At 37.5% G+C, this 19602-nt stretch overlaps 1 protein-coding gene across 5 annotated transcripts in view; it reads left to right on the plus strand.

Annotated features, from left to right (window-relative positions):
- Positions 1–5922, plus strand: part of Arhgap18 (Rho GTPase activating protein 18) — a 186261-nt gene extending 180339 nt beyond the window's left edge. For all 5 annotated transcript variants that reach the window (XM_070010774.1, XM_070010773.1, XM_070010772.1 and 2 more), the window contains exons 14-15: positions 3506–3570; positions 4598–5922. In XM_070010774.1, the coding sequence (XP_069866875.1) occupies positions 3506–3570; positions 4598–4689 (157 nt within the window). In that variant the 3' untranslated portion in view covers positions 4690–5922. The remainder of the gene's footprint in view (positions 1–3505; positions 3571–4597) is intronic.
- The last annotated feature ends 13680 nt before the right edge of the window (positions 5923–19602 follow it).

Below are 19602 nucleotides of genomic sequence, written 5' to 3' on the forward strand. Positions count from 1 at the left end.
TTGATTGGAGGTTAATTACTATTTGTAGAAAAATTACTGATTAGGCTACAGAGAGATTAAAACCAGGACAAGATACATTTTTTTTCCTATGAAATAGATAATGAGCAACAACAAGCTGTCCTTCAAGCTCTGAGATCACAGAAAGAGAACAAATTGTCCTTCTTAAGGACAACCAAGACCTTCTAGATGGCGGACTGGACCTTCAGAAGCCACTGACATGACTGTCTCTATAGTATATGTGCTTTCTGATATGTCATTTCTTGAAATTTACAGATCTTAAATGAGGGCATTGGGTTTAAGGTCAGATTTTAATGCACACCTCCTCCCTCCATCTCTACTCACTGAAATAAACTAAATTTTTAAAAAGGGAAAAGAGATCTAGGGCACTGGCATCTCAGTGTATAAATACTCTATTACGATCTTTCCCTGAATTGAATCTCCTCATTTAACCTCAGTGGTAGGAGCAGGCAGGGGGCAGGGTCTTCAATGAAGTTGTCTGGCAAAGCATCTTCAGTTTTTAATATAGTACTTGAAGTATTTAGTAGGCTTCTATTTATTGAATACCCTCTGCTAGGTGTTGGAAGGGATATAGACCTTATTTGAAAGTCAAAGTGTCTTTTCCCTTGCCTCCCTTTCCCCCCAGCTCCGACAAAGGGGGTGATCAATGGAGGGAAGAGAAGATTCTCTACCGATAACAGATAGTGTTGAAATAGGAAAGAAGCTATTGCAATAGCTTGGCTTTTGGCATATCAACATACATTTCTTTGTAGTAACACTTAGAGGTCTTTAGGTCTTTACCTAAGGACCATTATTCCTTCTGTTTTACTGGTAAGAAAAGTGATGTTTGCAAGGAAACATATTGCTTATATGTAGTAGAACTAGAATTCTGAGGCTGGGGCATCTGTCCTCTGAGGCCAGTCTCTAGCCATTCTCCACATCTGGGAGTCCCTGCATCCTGAGAGGAAGATGCAGTATGTGGCCTATTAAGCCCTAAGGCAGTAGAATCTTTCAGGATTGAGGCCTGGGTGAACTGGAATTTCTCAGGGCTTTATTCATTAACGGGTGTCCCCTGGGGCTCCCTGGCTTGACTTGTAGATATCAGCCCCTCTTTAGTCCATTCCCTCTTAGAACATTATTTTTTTGGCGATTTGACTGACTTCAGACATGAATGGCTCTTCCAGACTAGGCACCATCAATTTACACAACATCTATGTCTAGGTCTCAAGTGAAGATCAACTTCTTTTATTCTCTCCCTCTATTTAGTGACAGTATAAAGATATGACTATGAAGTTACACAGTGCATATCAACTTTAATATTTAGAGATATAGGATGAAGTACTAGTTGGCATCTTCTTATGGAAATCTCTAGTTTTGTGATTATTACCCTTTGCCTATTTTCTGCTTGTAGTACATTTATGTTTTGTTTTTGTTTTTGGTCCGGTCATGGGGCCTGAACTCTGGGCCTGAGTGCTGTCCCTCAGCTCTTCAGCTCAAGGCTAGGTGCCCTACCACTTGAGCCACAGTGCCACTTCCGGCTTTTTTCTTTTTGCTTAGGTGGTGCTGAGGAATCGAACCCAGGGCCTCAGGCATGCAAGGCAAGCGCTCTCTCTACCACTGAGCCAACTTCCCAGCCCCTTGTAGTACATTTATTAAATAAGAATTTGCTTTATCCTACACAGGCCATTTCTTCTTGCTTGGAGATACTAAGGACACACACTCATTTTTTTTTTTATAAACTCCTTAAGTCTCAATCCTTCATTTGTAAGAGTGGATTGTGATAGGAACTCCCTGTTGATCTTGTGATAATTAACTAAAAAAGTGACCACAAAGCTCCTGGCGATGTCAGTTTGGACCAACACAGGAGCTGAAATCCTCAATACATGTTTGCATGAGTATTTCTCTTCTATCACAGTCCTATGCTCCTCTCATTTATATGCTGCCTATATTGGGGGAGAATGGAAATCCTACCTCCTTTCATCCTTACTTTCTCCCACCTTCACTACCGAAGCCAATGAACGAACACTAGAATAGCAAAAAAGCTCAACCAACTACACATTCACCCACCAGGCTTTGATAAAGTGTTAATACCTTTTTCATCATGGATTTGCTGATATTACATGTGTGCTTACCTATATCGGAAAATTCAGTTCAGGTTTCTATTAAGTGAAACAGGAATATAGATAAATATATTTTATAACATTCAATTTGGGGTTTTTTTTATAGCAACAAATGAATTTTTTATATTCCTAATGCATGGGTTATGTAGTAGAAGCAAAAAGAATTTTTTAAATGGTCAACTTAAAATAAAGTATAGCTTTGGTTAGGTACCAAATAGGACTATTGTTTAAGATTTGGCAGCAGGTGGAACTTACGTGTGAAGGCATCTAAAGCCTGTGTATCTGGTTGTGTGATGGATGCAGGGTGGGAGGAAAATGTTGGATGGCCAGGTGAGCCATTATATGACTGATGAGGAATGCTTCCCCTGTGCCATCTTCTTCTAAAGGTGTGAATATAAGTCAGCCCTGTTTTTCTCAATTCTAAAGTCTGTGTCTTCAGGTCCTTATCACAATAGAATGCAAACCTTTCCATGCACCACAATCGACATAGGACATTTTAAAACCTGACTTTTGAACTTCCTCCCAGAACGGTTTGTATAACACTGGATCTATTTGTTAATGCATTTCTAAAGTAATAGTTTGACAGAAAGCTTTGAACATGAGCTGAATTTTGCCATTTGTTTTGTGTTTGAACCTAATATTCTTTAAAAATAAACAAAACCAAACACCTTTATTCTTGCCCCTGATTTGTTGTATTGAAAAAATTTAGATCATGTATGAAATTGTCTATACTTACGGGGTTGCACGAGATACATCAGTACATGTGTATACCAGGTAATGTTGAAATCAAGGTCAATGTATCTCTGCAAATAGTCACTGCTGCTTCGTAGTGTAAGTTAGTCCTTTGAAGAGTATAAATATGTGGATATAACCTACTTGGCAAAGTCTTCACAATGACGCTTTGCTTCTCCCTTATCAGTGTGTATGTGCCTCCCACGTAAGAAACACCAACATAGGACTGTGAATCACTCTTAATTCTCTGCATTCCTCTTGAACATGGTTACGGTTGTCAGCCCAGCTGCCCCATGACTAGCACTGAAAAAGTGCAATGTGAAAACTGACATAGAAACTTAGCCCTTATGCAAAGTAGATAAGCATGTTAATAATTTCATTGGCTGGTAAAATTTAATATTTCATTTTACAAATTTAGAGACCGATTTATTATTTTGCCTTCAGATGTATGACTGCATTTGTTTATTTTAATTTACAGGTGTGACATTTTGATTACCTATTCAGCACATTTAGCAGATGGGACAATATAAATGCACGGATAATTACAGTATCTAAGTTATGAATTCTCTACACCAGCTAGAACTCCCTAAGCATGTGAAAGTGATTTACTTGCAAGCTATTCGATGATGCAACTAATGAGCTTGTTTTGTCCCCAGTACTGGTGTGGCTCAGACTCTGAAGAAAGGAGAAGTTTCTTTGTATGAGATTGGAGGAAACATTGGTAAGGTCATTAAAAAAAAATTTCTTGACATTCTAGATGCTGATTTGTTGTTGTGAATGTTGTTATTTATATCTTTGGAGAAACACAAGAAAGCTGGAAATAAGAAGTTAAGTACAAGAAATTTGAGTATTCTCTCTCCCACTTGAAGTCTGGAGTTTTTAAACTTATTAGTAAAAAGACTTTAAATATTAACACATTTTACTTTTAACTTAACTATTTAACTCCTAGGTCTTGGGAATTGTCTGGTTTCTTAGTGCATTTAAAACTCTTGTCATGCTTAATGAAAGTGAATAAGATTTTAAGGGACCATTAAAAAAAACATACAATGAAATACTTTCAGCTTCCTAACTTAATTTGAAATCTACTTATTTAGAGAAGGACTTTTTCAATAGTTTAACCAACTCTTCAGTGTTTTTTTTTTTTTTATTGTGAAAATACTATACAGAGGAGTTACAATTACATGGGCAAGATAATGAGTACATTTCTTATCAAGCATTGTAGCCTCCTCCTTTGTTTCCCCTTCCCATCCCTTCCCATCCTCCTCCCCCCCACCCCCACCCAGTCTTCCCCGCTCCCCCCCCCACAAAAGTTGTAAAGTTCGTTTTCGACATAACAACTTGTACATCTCATTCTTGCAATGGGTCCATCTTTATCCCTATTTAAATGATTTGTTTTTCCCCTTCCCCTCCACAAATTATACCGAAATCAAATACAGTGAAAGCAGGGGTTATCCTGTGGGGGAGGGACATACAAAGCAACAAAGAAATAATCTTATAAATGTGTTAGAAACAATCGCATGAAAGAAAGAAAAAAACATTTGAATACATATCTTAGGGTACATTTCCCTAACATCACCTTATCTGACCTTTTCTGCTTGAATCAGACGTATACTAGATATTGCTCTTTAATGGTTTTAATGACAAGTATTGTGAAATAGAAGGCTTTAGAGTTGAAACCTTTGGACTTAAGTTTAACATTGTATCCTAGTTTACCTTCTGTGTTAATCTGATCCCCTTTTCTTCTCTAGGGGAGCGCTGCCTGGATGACAATACCTACATGAAGGACTTGTATCAACTCAACCCCAATGCCGAATGGGTCATAAAGTCGAAGCCATTATAGAAGCTGGAAGCCAACGCTAGCCCTGAGGACTTCTGTGGTCATTTTTGCTGGGTCAAGAGTGTACATAAAAGAAATGGTGGGAATCTTATTTTTCAGCTGTCCTCAATTATTAAGAAGTGACGCCCTCAAGCCTTTACAAAAAAAAAGAGACATGCTGCTGCCAGAATTATGCTGATTATCATTAGAAAACAAATACTTCTAGAGACAGGGGCTTAATTAGCTTGTGAGCTGTTTTTATCTACTCTGTGAAATTCATCCAGATGTGAGTTTTTTTTTTTTTTTGATGAAAATGTTTTTTACCACTCAGTTTTCCTTGTGAAAAGCATATGTTCTGAGGCATATATATGTGTGTATATATATATATATATATATATATATATATGTATATATATGTATATATGTCTCCTTTTACCTTTCTTACTTATCTGTCTCTGCCTTTCCTCAGTCAGGTTTCATCTTTAACCAAAAACAATAACAAATACTAGGTATTTTAAGGCATGAAGACAGAATACATTAAAACGGACCTAATGCAATGTAATTCTTGGGACTATTGAATAGTGGTATTCCATGTCTGTGAATCATTTATTCCAATGATTCCACCCTAAGATCGAATAGTTAAATAGTTAAATAAAAAGTAATCTCAGGCTGTGATTTCTTTTCCCATTTATTTGATCTGTGTGCATGGAACTCTATCCTTTATCAAGCAAATTGGCCTGTCAGAAACTGCCAATTATTACCCTGCCATTAAATACTTATATATGAAGAATAAATTCAAATATGTGCATATGTAATAAGAACTAACGATAAACAGAGAATGAAAGCCAAAGAACTATACTCTTTCCAAAAGAAATTTACAGAGTCAAAGCTGGCTTGACCTGTTTCCTATTAGCTTTATAAATATACATAATAATATGATCTAGTAAACAGTTGGAGAATGTATTGTTAAGGCAGGATTATCTTTCTTTTCTTTTTCTTTTCTTTCCAGACTAAGACTACTGGACAAGTTATACTTTTCGGTATGACACAGTCATGTGAACAAGTTTTTGTTTTTGTGCTTATTTTAAATCAATAAACTTACTAAAATGTTGTGGAAAGTACTCTTCCCAGGGATTTTAACACACAGGCCACATTGTGACCGGAGATGAGCCTCTATACTGTACATAGAAGAGATGAAGAGAGAAATGTTAAATATTTTACAAAGTTAGAGTGTAGTAAATAAAAAGGTAATGTTAATGAATGTTGTGCCAACTGTGTTTGATACTTTTAGTCATACTGGAAGGAAAATTACACATTCTCAGAAACTCTTGATGTCATTGCTAATTAGGAAAGAAAAGGCCCTTAATGGGAGTCATAAATTTTTAGCATATAATTACAAGAGCAGCCTGTGGAAATGATCACTTAAAATAACTTTGTGGTGATTTGTGCCATTGCTTTTTTTTATTTAAAGAATTTCATAATTAAATGTCTTTTTCAACATAATCTTCTCTTGGACTTATTATACTTCTGTATGTTCATGAGTCTACTTTGGTCTTTTAAGGATATTTTTAATTGACAAGTGCTCTATTTTTATTACTCAGTGACATATGGACTCTCATTGCTCCTATGGTCCTAAGTGATTTTTTTCACATTTGGAAGACATGAGAGAAAAACTTATTACCATCCTTAGACTTTTTCTTCATGTAAATTTCTATTCTTTTGACTTTCAAAGCACACTTCAGTCTATTTCTGATGCTTTCCCTTCTAGCAAAAGGATGTTTATTAATGGTTTGAGGGAAACTGGTATTAAAAAAAAACACTATTGAGGGGACACAACTCCTAAAACAAGATTAAAGTCAATGTACTGATTTAAATGAATGCTTTTCTAAAGTAAGTTGTGACTAATGTGCACCACATGTATTCTAATGGGAGTTGTTGGTACTCGTGGAAGACTGGTTGCCTGTTAATATTTTGATGATGATGGGGGCTGGGAAGGTGGCTCAGTGGTAGAGTGCTTGCCTTGCATACATGAGGCCCTAGATTCGATTCTTCAGTACTACATAAGCAGAAAAAGCTGGAAGTGGTGCTGTGGCTCAAGTGGTAGAGCTCTAGCCCCGAGATGAAGAGCTGAGGGACAGCGCCCAGGCCCAGAGTTCAGGCCCCACAACTGCCAAATAAATAAATAAATAAATAGGTGGTACTTCCACTTTTCTGAAGGAGGTCAAATCAATATGTTGTTTGTACTCTTATTTATTTTCATAATGCTGTTGCAGACTCCAATAGAAATTTCTTGATGATCGTCTTTTTGGAAAAGCAGTTTTATTTTACTGACATCATGGAATTCTTTTCATTGTTGTTTTTTAGTTTTGTCAAACTCCTTTGTGAGATGAGTGTTCTTAACTTCTCACCTACTGGTCAGTAGGTGGCAGTATTGGTCAGGGATTCCTTTGAATGTACTACACTAGAAGTCTTAAAAATGAGCCTGACTTCATAGATAAGGATTCCTAGTGGCTGTAACTCAGCACCAAGCATCTGCAAATCAGTTATGTAAAGGCATTGTGGACTTATTGTGATTACTCAGTCTTTAAAAGTGCCAGTCACAATGTTTGAGTTTCTGTCACATACGTGTGTGTGTGTGTGTGTGTGTGTGTGTGTGTGTGTGTATGTATACACACACACATATATATTTCTTGCTTGAACCCTAATCCATGAGGAAGAAGGGAAGAATTACTTACTGGATCCAGAATTACATTTTTGATACAGGTCCATTCAAGCAGAAGGATTCTGACTAAGGGCAGAGTGAAGGAATCAGGAAAGTAAGAGTGATGTCTAAAATAAGATAGTTTTGACGACTTCTGTAATGACTTCTGTTTGAGTATGGATTACTAGACAAAATAAAAGATTATTCTACTGAGTTTACATTTTAGTGGAGGAAGACAAATAATTAAATGAAATAGTGAGTAATAAAATCAATACAATGGAGATGGAGAAGAGGTAAGCAGGATGCATAGGAAAAGGGAGGAGGGATAGGCACATTTCAGTGCTAATTGAGAGGTCTCACTGAATTGCTACTAAAGATTTGGAGGAAGTAAGGAAACTGCCATGGGGATATTTGGAAGAGGAATATTCTAAACAAAAACTTAGGATGAAAGTAGGAAGTAGGAATGTGCCTCACTTTTCAGAAGTTGGCAAGAATGTGGTTGAAGTGGATGCAGGGTCAGAGAAAGCACTAGGTCCGAGAGAACTGTCAGAGTAGGGGCTGAGATCATAGGGACCTTGAATTAGGTTCACAACAATTAATTCAAATCAGTACCATCATTAATAATTGTGATAACTGGGCATATATGGAAGGTAGGGCCTAGCAGGTTTCTGGTATGAGACAAAGTATATTGATACTCAAGGATAACCCTAAGACTTCTGACTTCAGCTTTTGGAGAAAGTGAGGTTAACCAGGTCTTATGAAACAGGAAGGGACTTGGGAATTTTGTTGTGGATATGTGAAATTTGACTTACTTATTAGACACCCAGGTAACAGTGTCATATATGAGTGATAGCAGAAGATTGGTTTATAACAAAAAAAAATCCCAGTTGTGGATTAAAAAGTCCTATTTGTAGTGATGATCCCAACCCATTCTCTGGAATTTTTAATGTAAGCCATGACCTTCCATGAGATCAATAGATGGGTGTGAAATAGTGGAGAAAATCATCAAAGCCAGAAGGTGATAGCTCATATCTGTAAAAACCTAGCTACTCAGGAGGCTGAGATCTGAGGATAATCATTCAAGGCCATCCCAGGCGGCAAAGTCCAAAACCAGAAGTAGAGCTGTGGCTCAAAGTGGAAGAGTGCTAGCTTTGAGGAAAAATGCTCTGGGACAGTGCCTAGTCCTGAGTTCAAGCCTTACAACTGACAAAAAAAAAAAAGATCTGAGCTCTGGAGCTGCCCAATGTTAGAATCTAAGTAAGGAACCAAACAACCAAAAAGATTAGAAAAACTGGAAAACAAAGAGACTATGACATGCCAGAAGCCAAGAAAAGAAATAGTAACAAAAATAATAAAAATATAAAAGGGACGTGATTATATCAGATAGATGACAGTTGCAGGTCAAATGAGGTCAAAGCTAAGTATTGATCTTTGGATTTATCTATGTAGAACTCACTGCTGAGCAGTTTAAGTACAAGGACGGTCTTAGTGAAGTTAAGAGAATGGGAGAATAAACAGAGTGTGGTGGTATAAACCTGCAATCTCAGCATCTGGGAGACTGATGCAGGATGATCTTAAGCTCCAGGCCAGTCTTGAATCACATAGTGAAACCTTGATTTAAATCCACAAGTAAACACATTGGGTAGTATGGTAGTGGTTCCAGATGAAGTATACTGAAGTATACTAACTAAAGTATACTAGACTCTATGGGGAGTTCATATCATATGCTTTTTAAGCATCTAGGTCAAAGCCCAACAAAATAAGCACCAGGAAATGGGTACTTGCAAGAGGGCAAGGGTAGTGGGCTAGATGGATGAGTGGGGGAGGAGGGAGAACACAGTCAATGATTCATTGTATATGCCACCAAATTAAGAAAAGTAAGGGAAGAAGTGGGCTGAAGGGGGGTAACTGTCTAACTACTTATGGATAGTAAATTTTGAAGGAAGAATGGGATGATTTGAACACTGGGCAGTTCTTAGTTGTTGATATATGAGGAAGTCTATTAAATCAGATGCTAGCAGAAATCCTATGAGGTGTCCTTCTAGTTAAATGAATTGTTGGATGGAATGAAGGCACTTAGTATTCTTAGAAGAGTTGTCATTGACATTGAAGCCAGAATGTCTGAGTTAGCTAATGTGACTGTGGGCATTCCTTTCTCCAAGTTAGGAATTGCTTAGATAACTTAATGATATGTGATGGGTGTGTGTGTGTGTGTGTGTGTGTGTGTGTGTGTGTGTGTGTGTGTGTGTGTGTGTGTGTGTGTGTGTGTGTGTGTGTGTGTTGGTCATGGCTCAGACTCACATTGCTCTACCATTTGAGCTACAATTCTACTTATAACAGTTTTTGAATTGTTAATTAAAGAGTCTCATAGACTTTTTCTGCCCACAGCACACAGTAAGATCTGTCTTCTGTTTTATGTGGGGTGTCTAGTTCCAAGTCAGCACTACTGTACCTGGATATCTCTGACTTGCTCTTTAAGTTGGAGATTCTGGGGCGTGAAACAAGGACAGTCTTCCAAAGCATCTTTTGTCTTCAGGTGAACTGACCTTAAATGTTACAAGATAATTTGTTGAGTGGGCAGAGTTCTCTCCTTGTATTTCAGGTACTTTAAGCCAGGAGGCTCATGAAGAAAACAAATCCTTACCTAATTTTCTCTACTAGTCACTCCTGGGAGGAGTAGGGATGTCAGCTCTTCCCTTTGAGAGAGGTCATTGTTTTGCCTTTTCTGGACCTGGCACCTTTTAAATCTCATCTTTAATATTAAACAACAGTCATGATTTTCCTTCTCCTATTTGCCTCCCAGCTTGGTATCTGGACTTCACATCAGTTTCCCTTTTTACTTCTGATCTAAAAGCCTTAGATCACATGACTTGCTTTTGAAAACCTTAGGAAACACAAGACCACCAGTCTCCATATGACCATTTTTCAGTTTGATTTTTTAAAAAGATTTTTGTGAGTTGTGTGTGTGTTTTTTTTTATTTCACATGTAGCTTGTTACACTACAAGATAAGCAGCCTGGCTCCAAGAAAAGACACATCTTTAGCCTTTGCACGCAAAGTAAAGACACACTGACTTTGTCACAGCAAGCTTTCCTTCTTGAGGTTTTTAGGCTTGATTCTCAACAGAAGGAGCTCAGATCAGCTTCAGACAAAGGGTCTGGCTCTCCAGTGCCCTCACCTTTCTGTTTGATGTTCACCCCTTATTGTGTTTTCTGTAACCTTTGCCAAGTAACAGCTTTCAACTAATCTCTGCCTTAGGTCCCCTCCCCCACCCCCCAGTGAGGACCACAGGAAACGTGGCATTTTCCTAGGGGAAGATTCACAGAATCACCCAGCCCCAATTCTGAGTAAACCATCAGTTACAATTTTCTTTCTTTCACCCAACTGTAGTTTTATTACAAATACAAAAAGCAAGCAAACAACAACAACAACAAACCCAGAATGATGTAATCCATCACTTGCGCATGACAACGCAAAGTGCAGTGGAGGAAGTGTTAGGTTTACCCTAACACTTGGTTGCTTGTATCTCCCAGTTTGTATTTGACAAAAAAGAATTCTGAGAACACAGCCCACAAACTATGGAGAGAGTATATATATCACCTTTTGTCCTAGAATCTTTATACACAGTCTAGATTTCTAGGATAGGTTTCAAGGATTGTAGGGTACCTATTGCAGATTGAACTTTGCATGGCTGGCAAGTGAGCTACTTCCCAGCTCATCAGGTTTTTGGAGTCTAACTATGCAGCTCAGTCTGGTATAGAATTTACTATGTAACTCAGGTGGTCTCAAACTCATGACCTTCTTTCCTTAGCCTCCCATGTGTATCATCTTTTATTCTTAAAAATTGTTGTATTGTTATTATGAAGGTGATGTACAGAGGGGTTACAGATACATAAATCAGGTAGTAACAATGAAAAATGTCACTCCTTCCCTCATTTTCTCCCAGTTTTTCTTCCTGTCCCTACTTACAAGCTGTATAGTTCATTGTCAACATAGTGTCTAGTGAGTACCAATGCTGCTTTTGTTCACCCTGTGTGGCTCCATTGTTGTGCGCTCTCGTATGCTCCCAAACACAGGTAAATGAACAATCAGAAAAGAAAAGAAAAACAGCAACAAAGAAAAAAAATCCCTCTTCTTTCCATTTCCTGGAGTTGATTTAGAAAAATATTATTTTCCATGATCAGATGTACATAGGCATTGCACCTTTGTGATCCTTTCCTAAGAATAGCCTCTGTTGGTCTCACTGCATTGTCAAGAAGCAAATTGGAATGGGAAGCAATTTGTTTGGAGGGAGGAGCACAAAGGATAAAGGCTTTTCTTAAAAAAAAAAAACCTTTCTTTGGTATTTCAGAGGGATACATTCAAAACAGAGCAGTGGGATATGTCAGAAAATAAGGTTCTTAATGTGAATAAGGGTTCAGCATTTTCCCTGAATTTTACCACCATTGAGTAGATAATATTCTTAATACATACAACCAATATCCTTGATTCTACTCTTTTCCATTTATATATGTTTTTGCTAACACCAAGCTTTTTCACATATGAATGTAAATTGGAATGAAAGGTTTTAATTGTGGCAATGATAGAATTTTCAGAATTTTGTTTTGTATGTCAAATGTCACAGATATCTGTCATTGGTAGATTATTATCTGTAATGATTTACCAGGTATTTCATATTTTTGGAAAGCGAACAGTTTTATACAGTCTGATTTTAAAAAGGATTTGTTACCCAGTTGTTACGTTATATACTTTTCAATTTCTGGCAAATATACCAGAAAATGATTACTGTCTCAAAGAGTAGAAAAATATTTAAAGGTCTTAATTGATACTTTTATTACTGATAGTTGAGTGATAATCTCACTATAGTTTTCTTTATTAAATTCATGGGTGAAGATATTGCTATTTTAATTTGCATTTCATGGGTAACTAATGAAGCTAATCAATATAATCTTATATGTTTATTAATGAATTTATGAAAGAATCTAGCTCAAAGCCTTGAATTTGGTAGGCAAGCATGCTAACATTGAGTTATATATAGCCAGGAGAGGTATCTCTTTATATCTTTGATTCTCCATTACCAACATATAAACTATATGTATAGAAACTAGATTTAATCTACTTGTCATTAAATGAATGTAAACACAGGATCATGAATATAAATATCACAGAAGAACACCTGACCCATAGTAGGAGTACAAGCCAGTATCAGTTATGTAATTAGTATTTTTCTATAAAATTCCATATTGTTTTCATCATTATTTTTTTATTGTGAAAATACCGTACAGAAGGGTTACAATTACATGGGCAAGATAATGAGTACATTTCTTATCAAGCATTATAGCCTCTTCCTGTTTCCCCTTCCCATCCCTTCTGTTTTCATCTTTATATTCCAGAGTCCTTTTGAATTGAGGTCATTGTTCACTAAGGATGTTATAGACTGAATGTTTGTTCCCCCCAAATTCATTTGTTGTAGAGTTAACTCTCAAGGTGATGGTATTTGAAGTGAGACCTTTAGAGGAGAATTGAAATTCCATGAGGACATGAAAGCAGATACTAGCTTATTATGGAAGTAGGGGCATTACCACAAAGGTAGAGCAATCCTTTATTTTTATTTGCATGTACCAAGGAATAGCCACAGTGGAAATAAAAGACAAAGACTTCACCCAGAACTGAATTAGCCCCTCGAGCTTGACTTCTTCATCTCCAAAACTGAGAAATGTTGTTGGAAGGATATTCACCATTACTAAATCAGGTGGCTTTCTAGATTCTCAGAAATTATCTCCTAACTGTCCTTGAAAAGTTGTATTTAAAGTAATCTTGACCCTCCATTATTCCTACAACTTGATTAGAGTGAGAATTGCTAGAGAAATAAAATTTTCTTTCAGCTGTTTTCCTTTCAGCATTAGATTTCTTTAAATCAGTTTCTAGGAAGTTATATGTTTAAAACATACACACACAAAAAGCCGGGCGCCGGTGGCTCACACCTGTAATCCTAGCTACTCAGGAGGCTGAGATCTGAGGATCGCGGTTCAAAGCCAGCCTGGGCAGGAGAGACTGTGAGACTCCTATCTCCAATAAACCACCAGAAAACCGGAAGTGGCGCTGTAGCTCAAGTGGTAGAGCGCTCGCCTTGAGCTGAAGAGCTGAAGGACAGCGCCCAGGCCCAGAGTTCAAGCCCCACGACCGACAAAAAAAAAAAAAAAACAAAACAAAAAACATACACACACACACACACATATATATATATATATATATACATATATATTTCTCTATATATACATATATAGATATATTTCTCAATCTATCTATCTATCTATCTATCTATCTATCTATCTATCTATCTATCTATCTATCTATCAGCTACAGTAGTTTACTAGAGAGCTGGTATCCTGATGGTGAAGAGGCATTTAGATGGAAGAAAGTAAGAAATTAGCATGCAGTATATGTGTTTGAAAGTTAAATATGATTCCTGAAACGTTATGCTGACATCTACCTAGATACAAATGTAATTTTTATGGAACTGTCAGTCAGTTGGTTATGGAATTACCTGTGGAAGTGAATTCTACTGAGTTATAAAAGGGCTGGGAGTGTGGCTCAAGTGGTCAAGCACCTGCCTGACAAGCGTGAAGCCCTCATTCAAGCTCTAGTACCATCAAAACAGGGAAGAGGGAATCAGATAAGAAGGGTGTTTGTTTTTTGTTTTTTGTCTTTCTTGTGGTCCTAGGAATCAAACACATTGTCTTATACATACTAGGCCTGCAGTGTACCATCAGACTATTAGATGGCTGGATGTCTGAATGGGTCCAAAGTTAGCAAATGACCTTAAAGGATGGAAAGTACAAACCATGGTTTTGAGAGAAGAATCACTAATTTGTATTTAAAATACATTTCCTCAAGTAGAATATATTTCCTAGAGTGGAAGCTTGAAGATATCATGTAGGTTGTTCTGTGGAGAGAGGAACTTGATGACTAGCTATAATCTAAAAGCATCCTGAGCACTCAGGCTGATAGAAGCATACAGTGAGCACCAGCGCAGGGCATGACATGCAGAGCTGTGGCAATCCATCCCTGTGTGAAGTTGAGATGGTGAGCATGCTGTTAGCTTCTGCATCTGGAAGTCAGTGGTGGTGGTGCAGTTGTAATGAAACAAGAATTGGGCTGTGAGTGATGACAGAAGGGTTTGGGTCACCTGCTTTAGATCAAGAATGTGAAAAGAGATACTTTCATTGCAACCCAAGTGGTGTAAAATTGTGGGTTGGTGAATGTGAGGTAATCACCAAGTGTTGGTGTTGATAAGGTGTACAGAATTGTAATTGTTGTCAGCCAGGGAGCAGGGTTATTCTGGTGTTTGACACATAGTGCTCAGTGAATATCTGTGACTAACAGATGTGTAGGACTTTTCTACATGTTGTAGATCCTTTTAGAATGATAAGAGGATTCAAAGACAACAGACAAGTTGAACCACAACCCAGCTAAAAGAAGCTGGTATTTCTGTCATTTGTAAAGCAGTAGTAAAGTTTGTCCCCAATCTTGCTCAGAATCATGGCATTGCATAAGATATCTAGCTAGAAATATTGTTCTTGGGAGGTCATCTTTCTATATAATTCCTTTTTATATGTACTTAGCTATAAGCATTGTATTTAAGTAGCAGTATGATACTGACTTTTTCTTGTGGGTGTGAGGGAGCATGTCTGTGATCTCAGCACTCGGGAGGCTGAGGCAGAAGGATTACAACCGTGAAGTTAACCTGAGCTGCATGGCAAGACTTTGTGTCAAAAAGTAGCCCAGCATTGAGCAGTTACTTTGTGCCAGACAATGTGTGGGGTTTTTAAATATTCTCAACCAATCCTCTCACCCCACACCTTCCCTCACTTAAAAAAACATTTTAAATATATATTTTTATGGTAAAGATACTGTACAGAGGGGTTACAGTTATATGAGTAAGGTAATGAGTCCATTTCCTATAGAGCATTGTTACTTCCTCCTTTGTTTTTCTCCTATCATCCATTCCCTCCCCATCTCCCCACCTCCTCCTCCCTCCCCCACAAAGTTGTAAAGTTTCTTTTCAACATAGTGTCTTGTTCATCTCATTGTTATAATGGGTCATCCCGTATCCTTATTTCAGCATTATGTTATTTCCTTTCCCCTCCCCAAATTAGAAAAATGTATATACAAGATGCAGGAATAAAATACTGCCATAAAATACAGGGGGGGGGCTTGTACCATGGATTCCCTCACTTTTCTTAATTTTTAGATTACATACTGATTTTGTTTTCATTTGACAAAACAATATATGTATGCACTGCATCTTGGTCTGTGCCATCACTTTGACATCTTCACCCCCCCCCCACTTTCCACCTATCCCTTCCCTATTTTTCTCAGTTCTGTGGCATGCACAATGCATTCCTGCCTGTGTTTTACATTGACCACATTCATTCTTTTACCCAGCTCCTCTTGACACCTCCCCACCTTGTAAGTACCCATTTCCTAGTACTTATTTTATTAGGTGTTGACTTAGTCTTTCTAACAAATTATATTATTTGCATTCTCTATAGATTCTATTATGCTTTAGGTAATTCATTTATAACCCCATGGGTGCTACCCAGTGCATTTACTTCTAGATTTATAGACACATTCTAGTGCCCACCAATGAGGAAAAGCATGGGATCTGTGTTTCTCTGCATCTGTCTTACTTCACAACATAATTCTCTCCAAGTCTTTCCATTTCCTTACAAATGGTTCAATGTTATTTTTTTTCTGATGGACAAGTCCAAGTCCATGGTGTGTGTGTGTGTGTGTGTGTGTGTGTGTGTGTGTGTGTGTGTGTGTGTGTGTGTGTGTGTGTATGCCACATTTTCTAATGTATTTTATATACACTTTCTGTTAATCTTCATAGCATACCTAAATGGATAAGGTTTGCTTTGCCTATTTTCCCCATGTGGAATTTTCACCCAGAGGTCACACAGATAAGTAGCTGAGCCAGGATTCAAGCTAACCACAAAGTTATAGGTTTGGTGAGCTGAGATCAGGTATGGATTTATGTCAAAAGGCAGGGCCAATGAAGTTTCTCAATAGAACAGAAGGGAACAGTTGTCTCCAAGGGCTTTGTTGTAAACAATCAGAAAATGGAGGACTCAGTAACTGAAATAGGGAAAACAGAGAATAACAAACTTGAGGACAAAGCTCAGATGTTTAGACTGGCACATGCTAAATTTGAGACATGTTAGCCATCCAAGGAGAGCTTTGGAGTGGCAGATGGAATTAAATACTGCCCATTAAGAAAGAAATCTGGGCTACAGACAGATATATAGGACTTGACTGCATTTAGATGGCATTCTACCCAATGAGATGGATGAAAAGCATAGAGGATGGAGTCAGAACATGGAACACTCAGATATCCCTTGAGGATTACAGTAAAGAGGCTAAGGGATGATGAGATTAGTAGAAATATTACAAAAGTATGTATAAAAATTATACCTTAAGAATCACTTGTATTTGTAGATAGCAATATCTTGTGAGATACTAAGATAGATGTACATCAAATCTTTTACTTCTTATTTCTTAAGTCAACACTAACCAAGTACTATGAGCCAGTTTGGGATCAGTGTTTGTATTTATTCTCTTATGCTTCTAGAGGTCATGTCCTAAATCTCTACACATTGTCATTTGATGGTGTCCATGCCATAAGAAGTGAGAGATTAGTGTGATAACTTGAAATCAAGATGATAATTTTGTGTTTGGGGAAATGAAATGTATATGGAGATACCAGGTTCACATTTTGTACCAAAACAATGGAAATGGATGTAAAGAAAATTACAAAGTCAGGAAAAATTTGTGTGCAGGTAGTTTGGTTAGAGTTCCCTGTGGTAATGTAATGTCTCATTCATAAGATGATAAAAATCCAGAGCCAACCAGCAGAACTTCAAGGCATGAAAAACAGCTTTGGCTGAAGTCATGTTGATGAGCTAGCATGGGTTCAAAAGCAGTGTGGAAAGTGCATGAAGTGTAGGACAAACTTCTCTATTGGAGCCCCAAAATTGGTAAAAACCATGGACAAAGGTTCGCATGTCAGGAACCTCCTTTAGGCCCTCTCCCTTAGTTGGAAGTGTTTCTTTCCTTTCTAAATCAACTGCAGTATTTTGCATGGACCCTCCATTGTCTCTGAATTTCATTCTAGGAATTCTCTAAGACCAAGAACCCCAAACTAAACTTGATCAAGAGTGTGTCATTTTGTGATTGCTAGAATTTAAAAAGTCTACCTATAATGATACAAGATTTCTGCAGCTCTCTAAGCAAAAGTTTCTGTAAGGTAAAAATTATTCTTTAGCTCAGCACTCAATATTCTTTACATAATGTAAGGGGGCAAGATCTTAAATGATGTCAACTAAAGTGAGGGAGAGTCAAGTGAAGGGAGACATTACCTCCAAATCCTGGATTTCTCAATAAAACCAAGGAATTAAGTTTCAGGAGGACTTGTTAAAATCTTATTTGTTTTCAGAGGTTGAGAAGTAGGGTGATGAGAAATGAGGCCATATTCTCACATGACATGTTGAAAATGAATCAGAAAAAATGAGACTTCTTTAGACCGAAAAAGACAAATATCACACATCTTCTCTCATATGTAGAATCAGGCCTCAAATAAAAGAAGGACACAGTATAAATTGGGAATATGAAGGGACACTGGATATAGAAATCAGTGAGCAGATGAAAGAAGATTAATGGCTCCTGAAGATGATTGAAATATCTCATACACATGTATGAAAATAGAATAATAAACCTTGTCAACATTGTTTTTTAAAAGGAAAGGAGGGGCTGGGAAGGTGGCTCAGTGGTAGAGCGCTTGCCTTGCAAGCCTGAGGCCCTGGGTTCGATTCCTCAGCACCATATAAGCAAAAAGAAAAAAGCCGGAAGTGGCGCTGTGGCTCAAGTGGTAGAGCGCTAGCCTTGAGCTGAAGAGCTGAGGGACAGGGCCCAGGCCCAGAGTTCAGGCCCCACAACCGGACCCAAAAAAAAAATAATAATAAAAGGAAAGGATAAGAAAGAATAATAGAAGAGGGAAATTTGACCAAAATATGTTATATGATGTCTAGAAATATCACAATGAAACCGATTGCAATTTATAAATTACAATTAATAGGTTGCAATTTATAAAAAAAAAACCTTTGAAAAAATAAGGCTTTTTAGAGTAAGCATGATAATATGTTTAATGACATATAGGAGGGGGGCAAACAAAAGTTTGACATATTCTTAGATTTTTTCCAAAGATTAGACCACCAAACAGAAAATTCCCAAAGATAGCAAGTAGAATAGAACTCAGTAGATTTGTTATAGCAAATCAAGAGTGTTACTAGTATGAGAAACATACTCACCAAGCCAAGCTCAAAGAAAGAAGCAGAAAAAGGCAGTATTGTGAAAGTGAGATTTTGAAGATTAATGGTCTGGCAAGGTGAGATGTCTGATACACACATCCCCTGGGCAGTTGCAACACACAATTTATCTCCAGTGCACAAAATTTCTCCCCCACTTTGTCACTACTGTACATCTTTTTTTTCCCTAGTAGTCACCTATGTTCCATTACTTCCCACTGAATAATTCAAATACATGAGCAACTTGAGATTGGTTGAATTTTTGGTTTTGGATATCTTCACTCCACTTTGTTCTCTTGTGGTGGGAAGGCATTTCTAGTTGTTTTCTCTCTGACCCATGGTTTTTGTGAACTTTATTGTTTTATTCCAGTTCATCTTTTTCCTCCACTCATCAGCTCCCTTTTAATGTCCCATTTGTCTATGATGTTTATTTATGAACTTTACAAAAAACGTTTGCATGAATTTTGTGATATTTGCAAGTCACTCTGCAAGCTGGGCTACCTATAATTTTTCACAAAGTCAAATGTCTCATCTTGAAAATAGATCACCACTGACTTTAATTCTAACATTATGAAATTCAACTCAGCTAACAATCTTAATCTTAATATTCAACATGAAGGGAATTCATGCATGACTTGAATATAGTGAAAGTGTTAGGGAAGTTTAGTAGGAAAGGGATATACTTCCAATAGAGTAAAATGAGGTCATCTCTAGGGTGAGAATGAAATTTTACTCTGGCACACATTTTTATTGAAGTACAAGAAACTTGGAGCACTAAGTCCCTCCCCAGAACCTGAACATGGGACTGGGGCACTGTGTCAAGGCTGGAGGAGGTTTGCTTAACTATATTTGACATTTAGACCATGGTTTA

This window comes from Dipodomys merriami, unplaced genomic scaffold (genome assembly GCF_024711535.1).
Source record: "Dipodomys merriami isolate MVZ:Mamm:240054 unplaced genomic scaffold, mDipMer1.0.p SCAF_8, whole genome shotgun sequence".
NCBI classification, from domain to species: Eukaryota; Metazoa; Chordata; class Mammalia; order Rodentia; family Heteromyidae; genus Dipodomys; species Dipodomys merriami.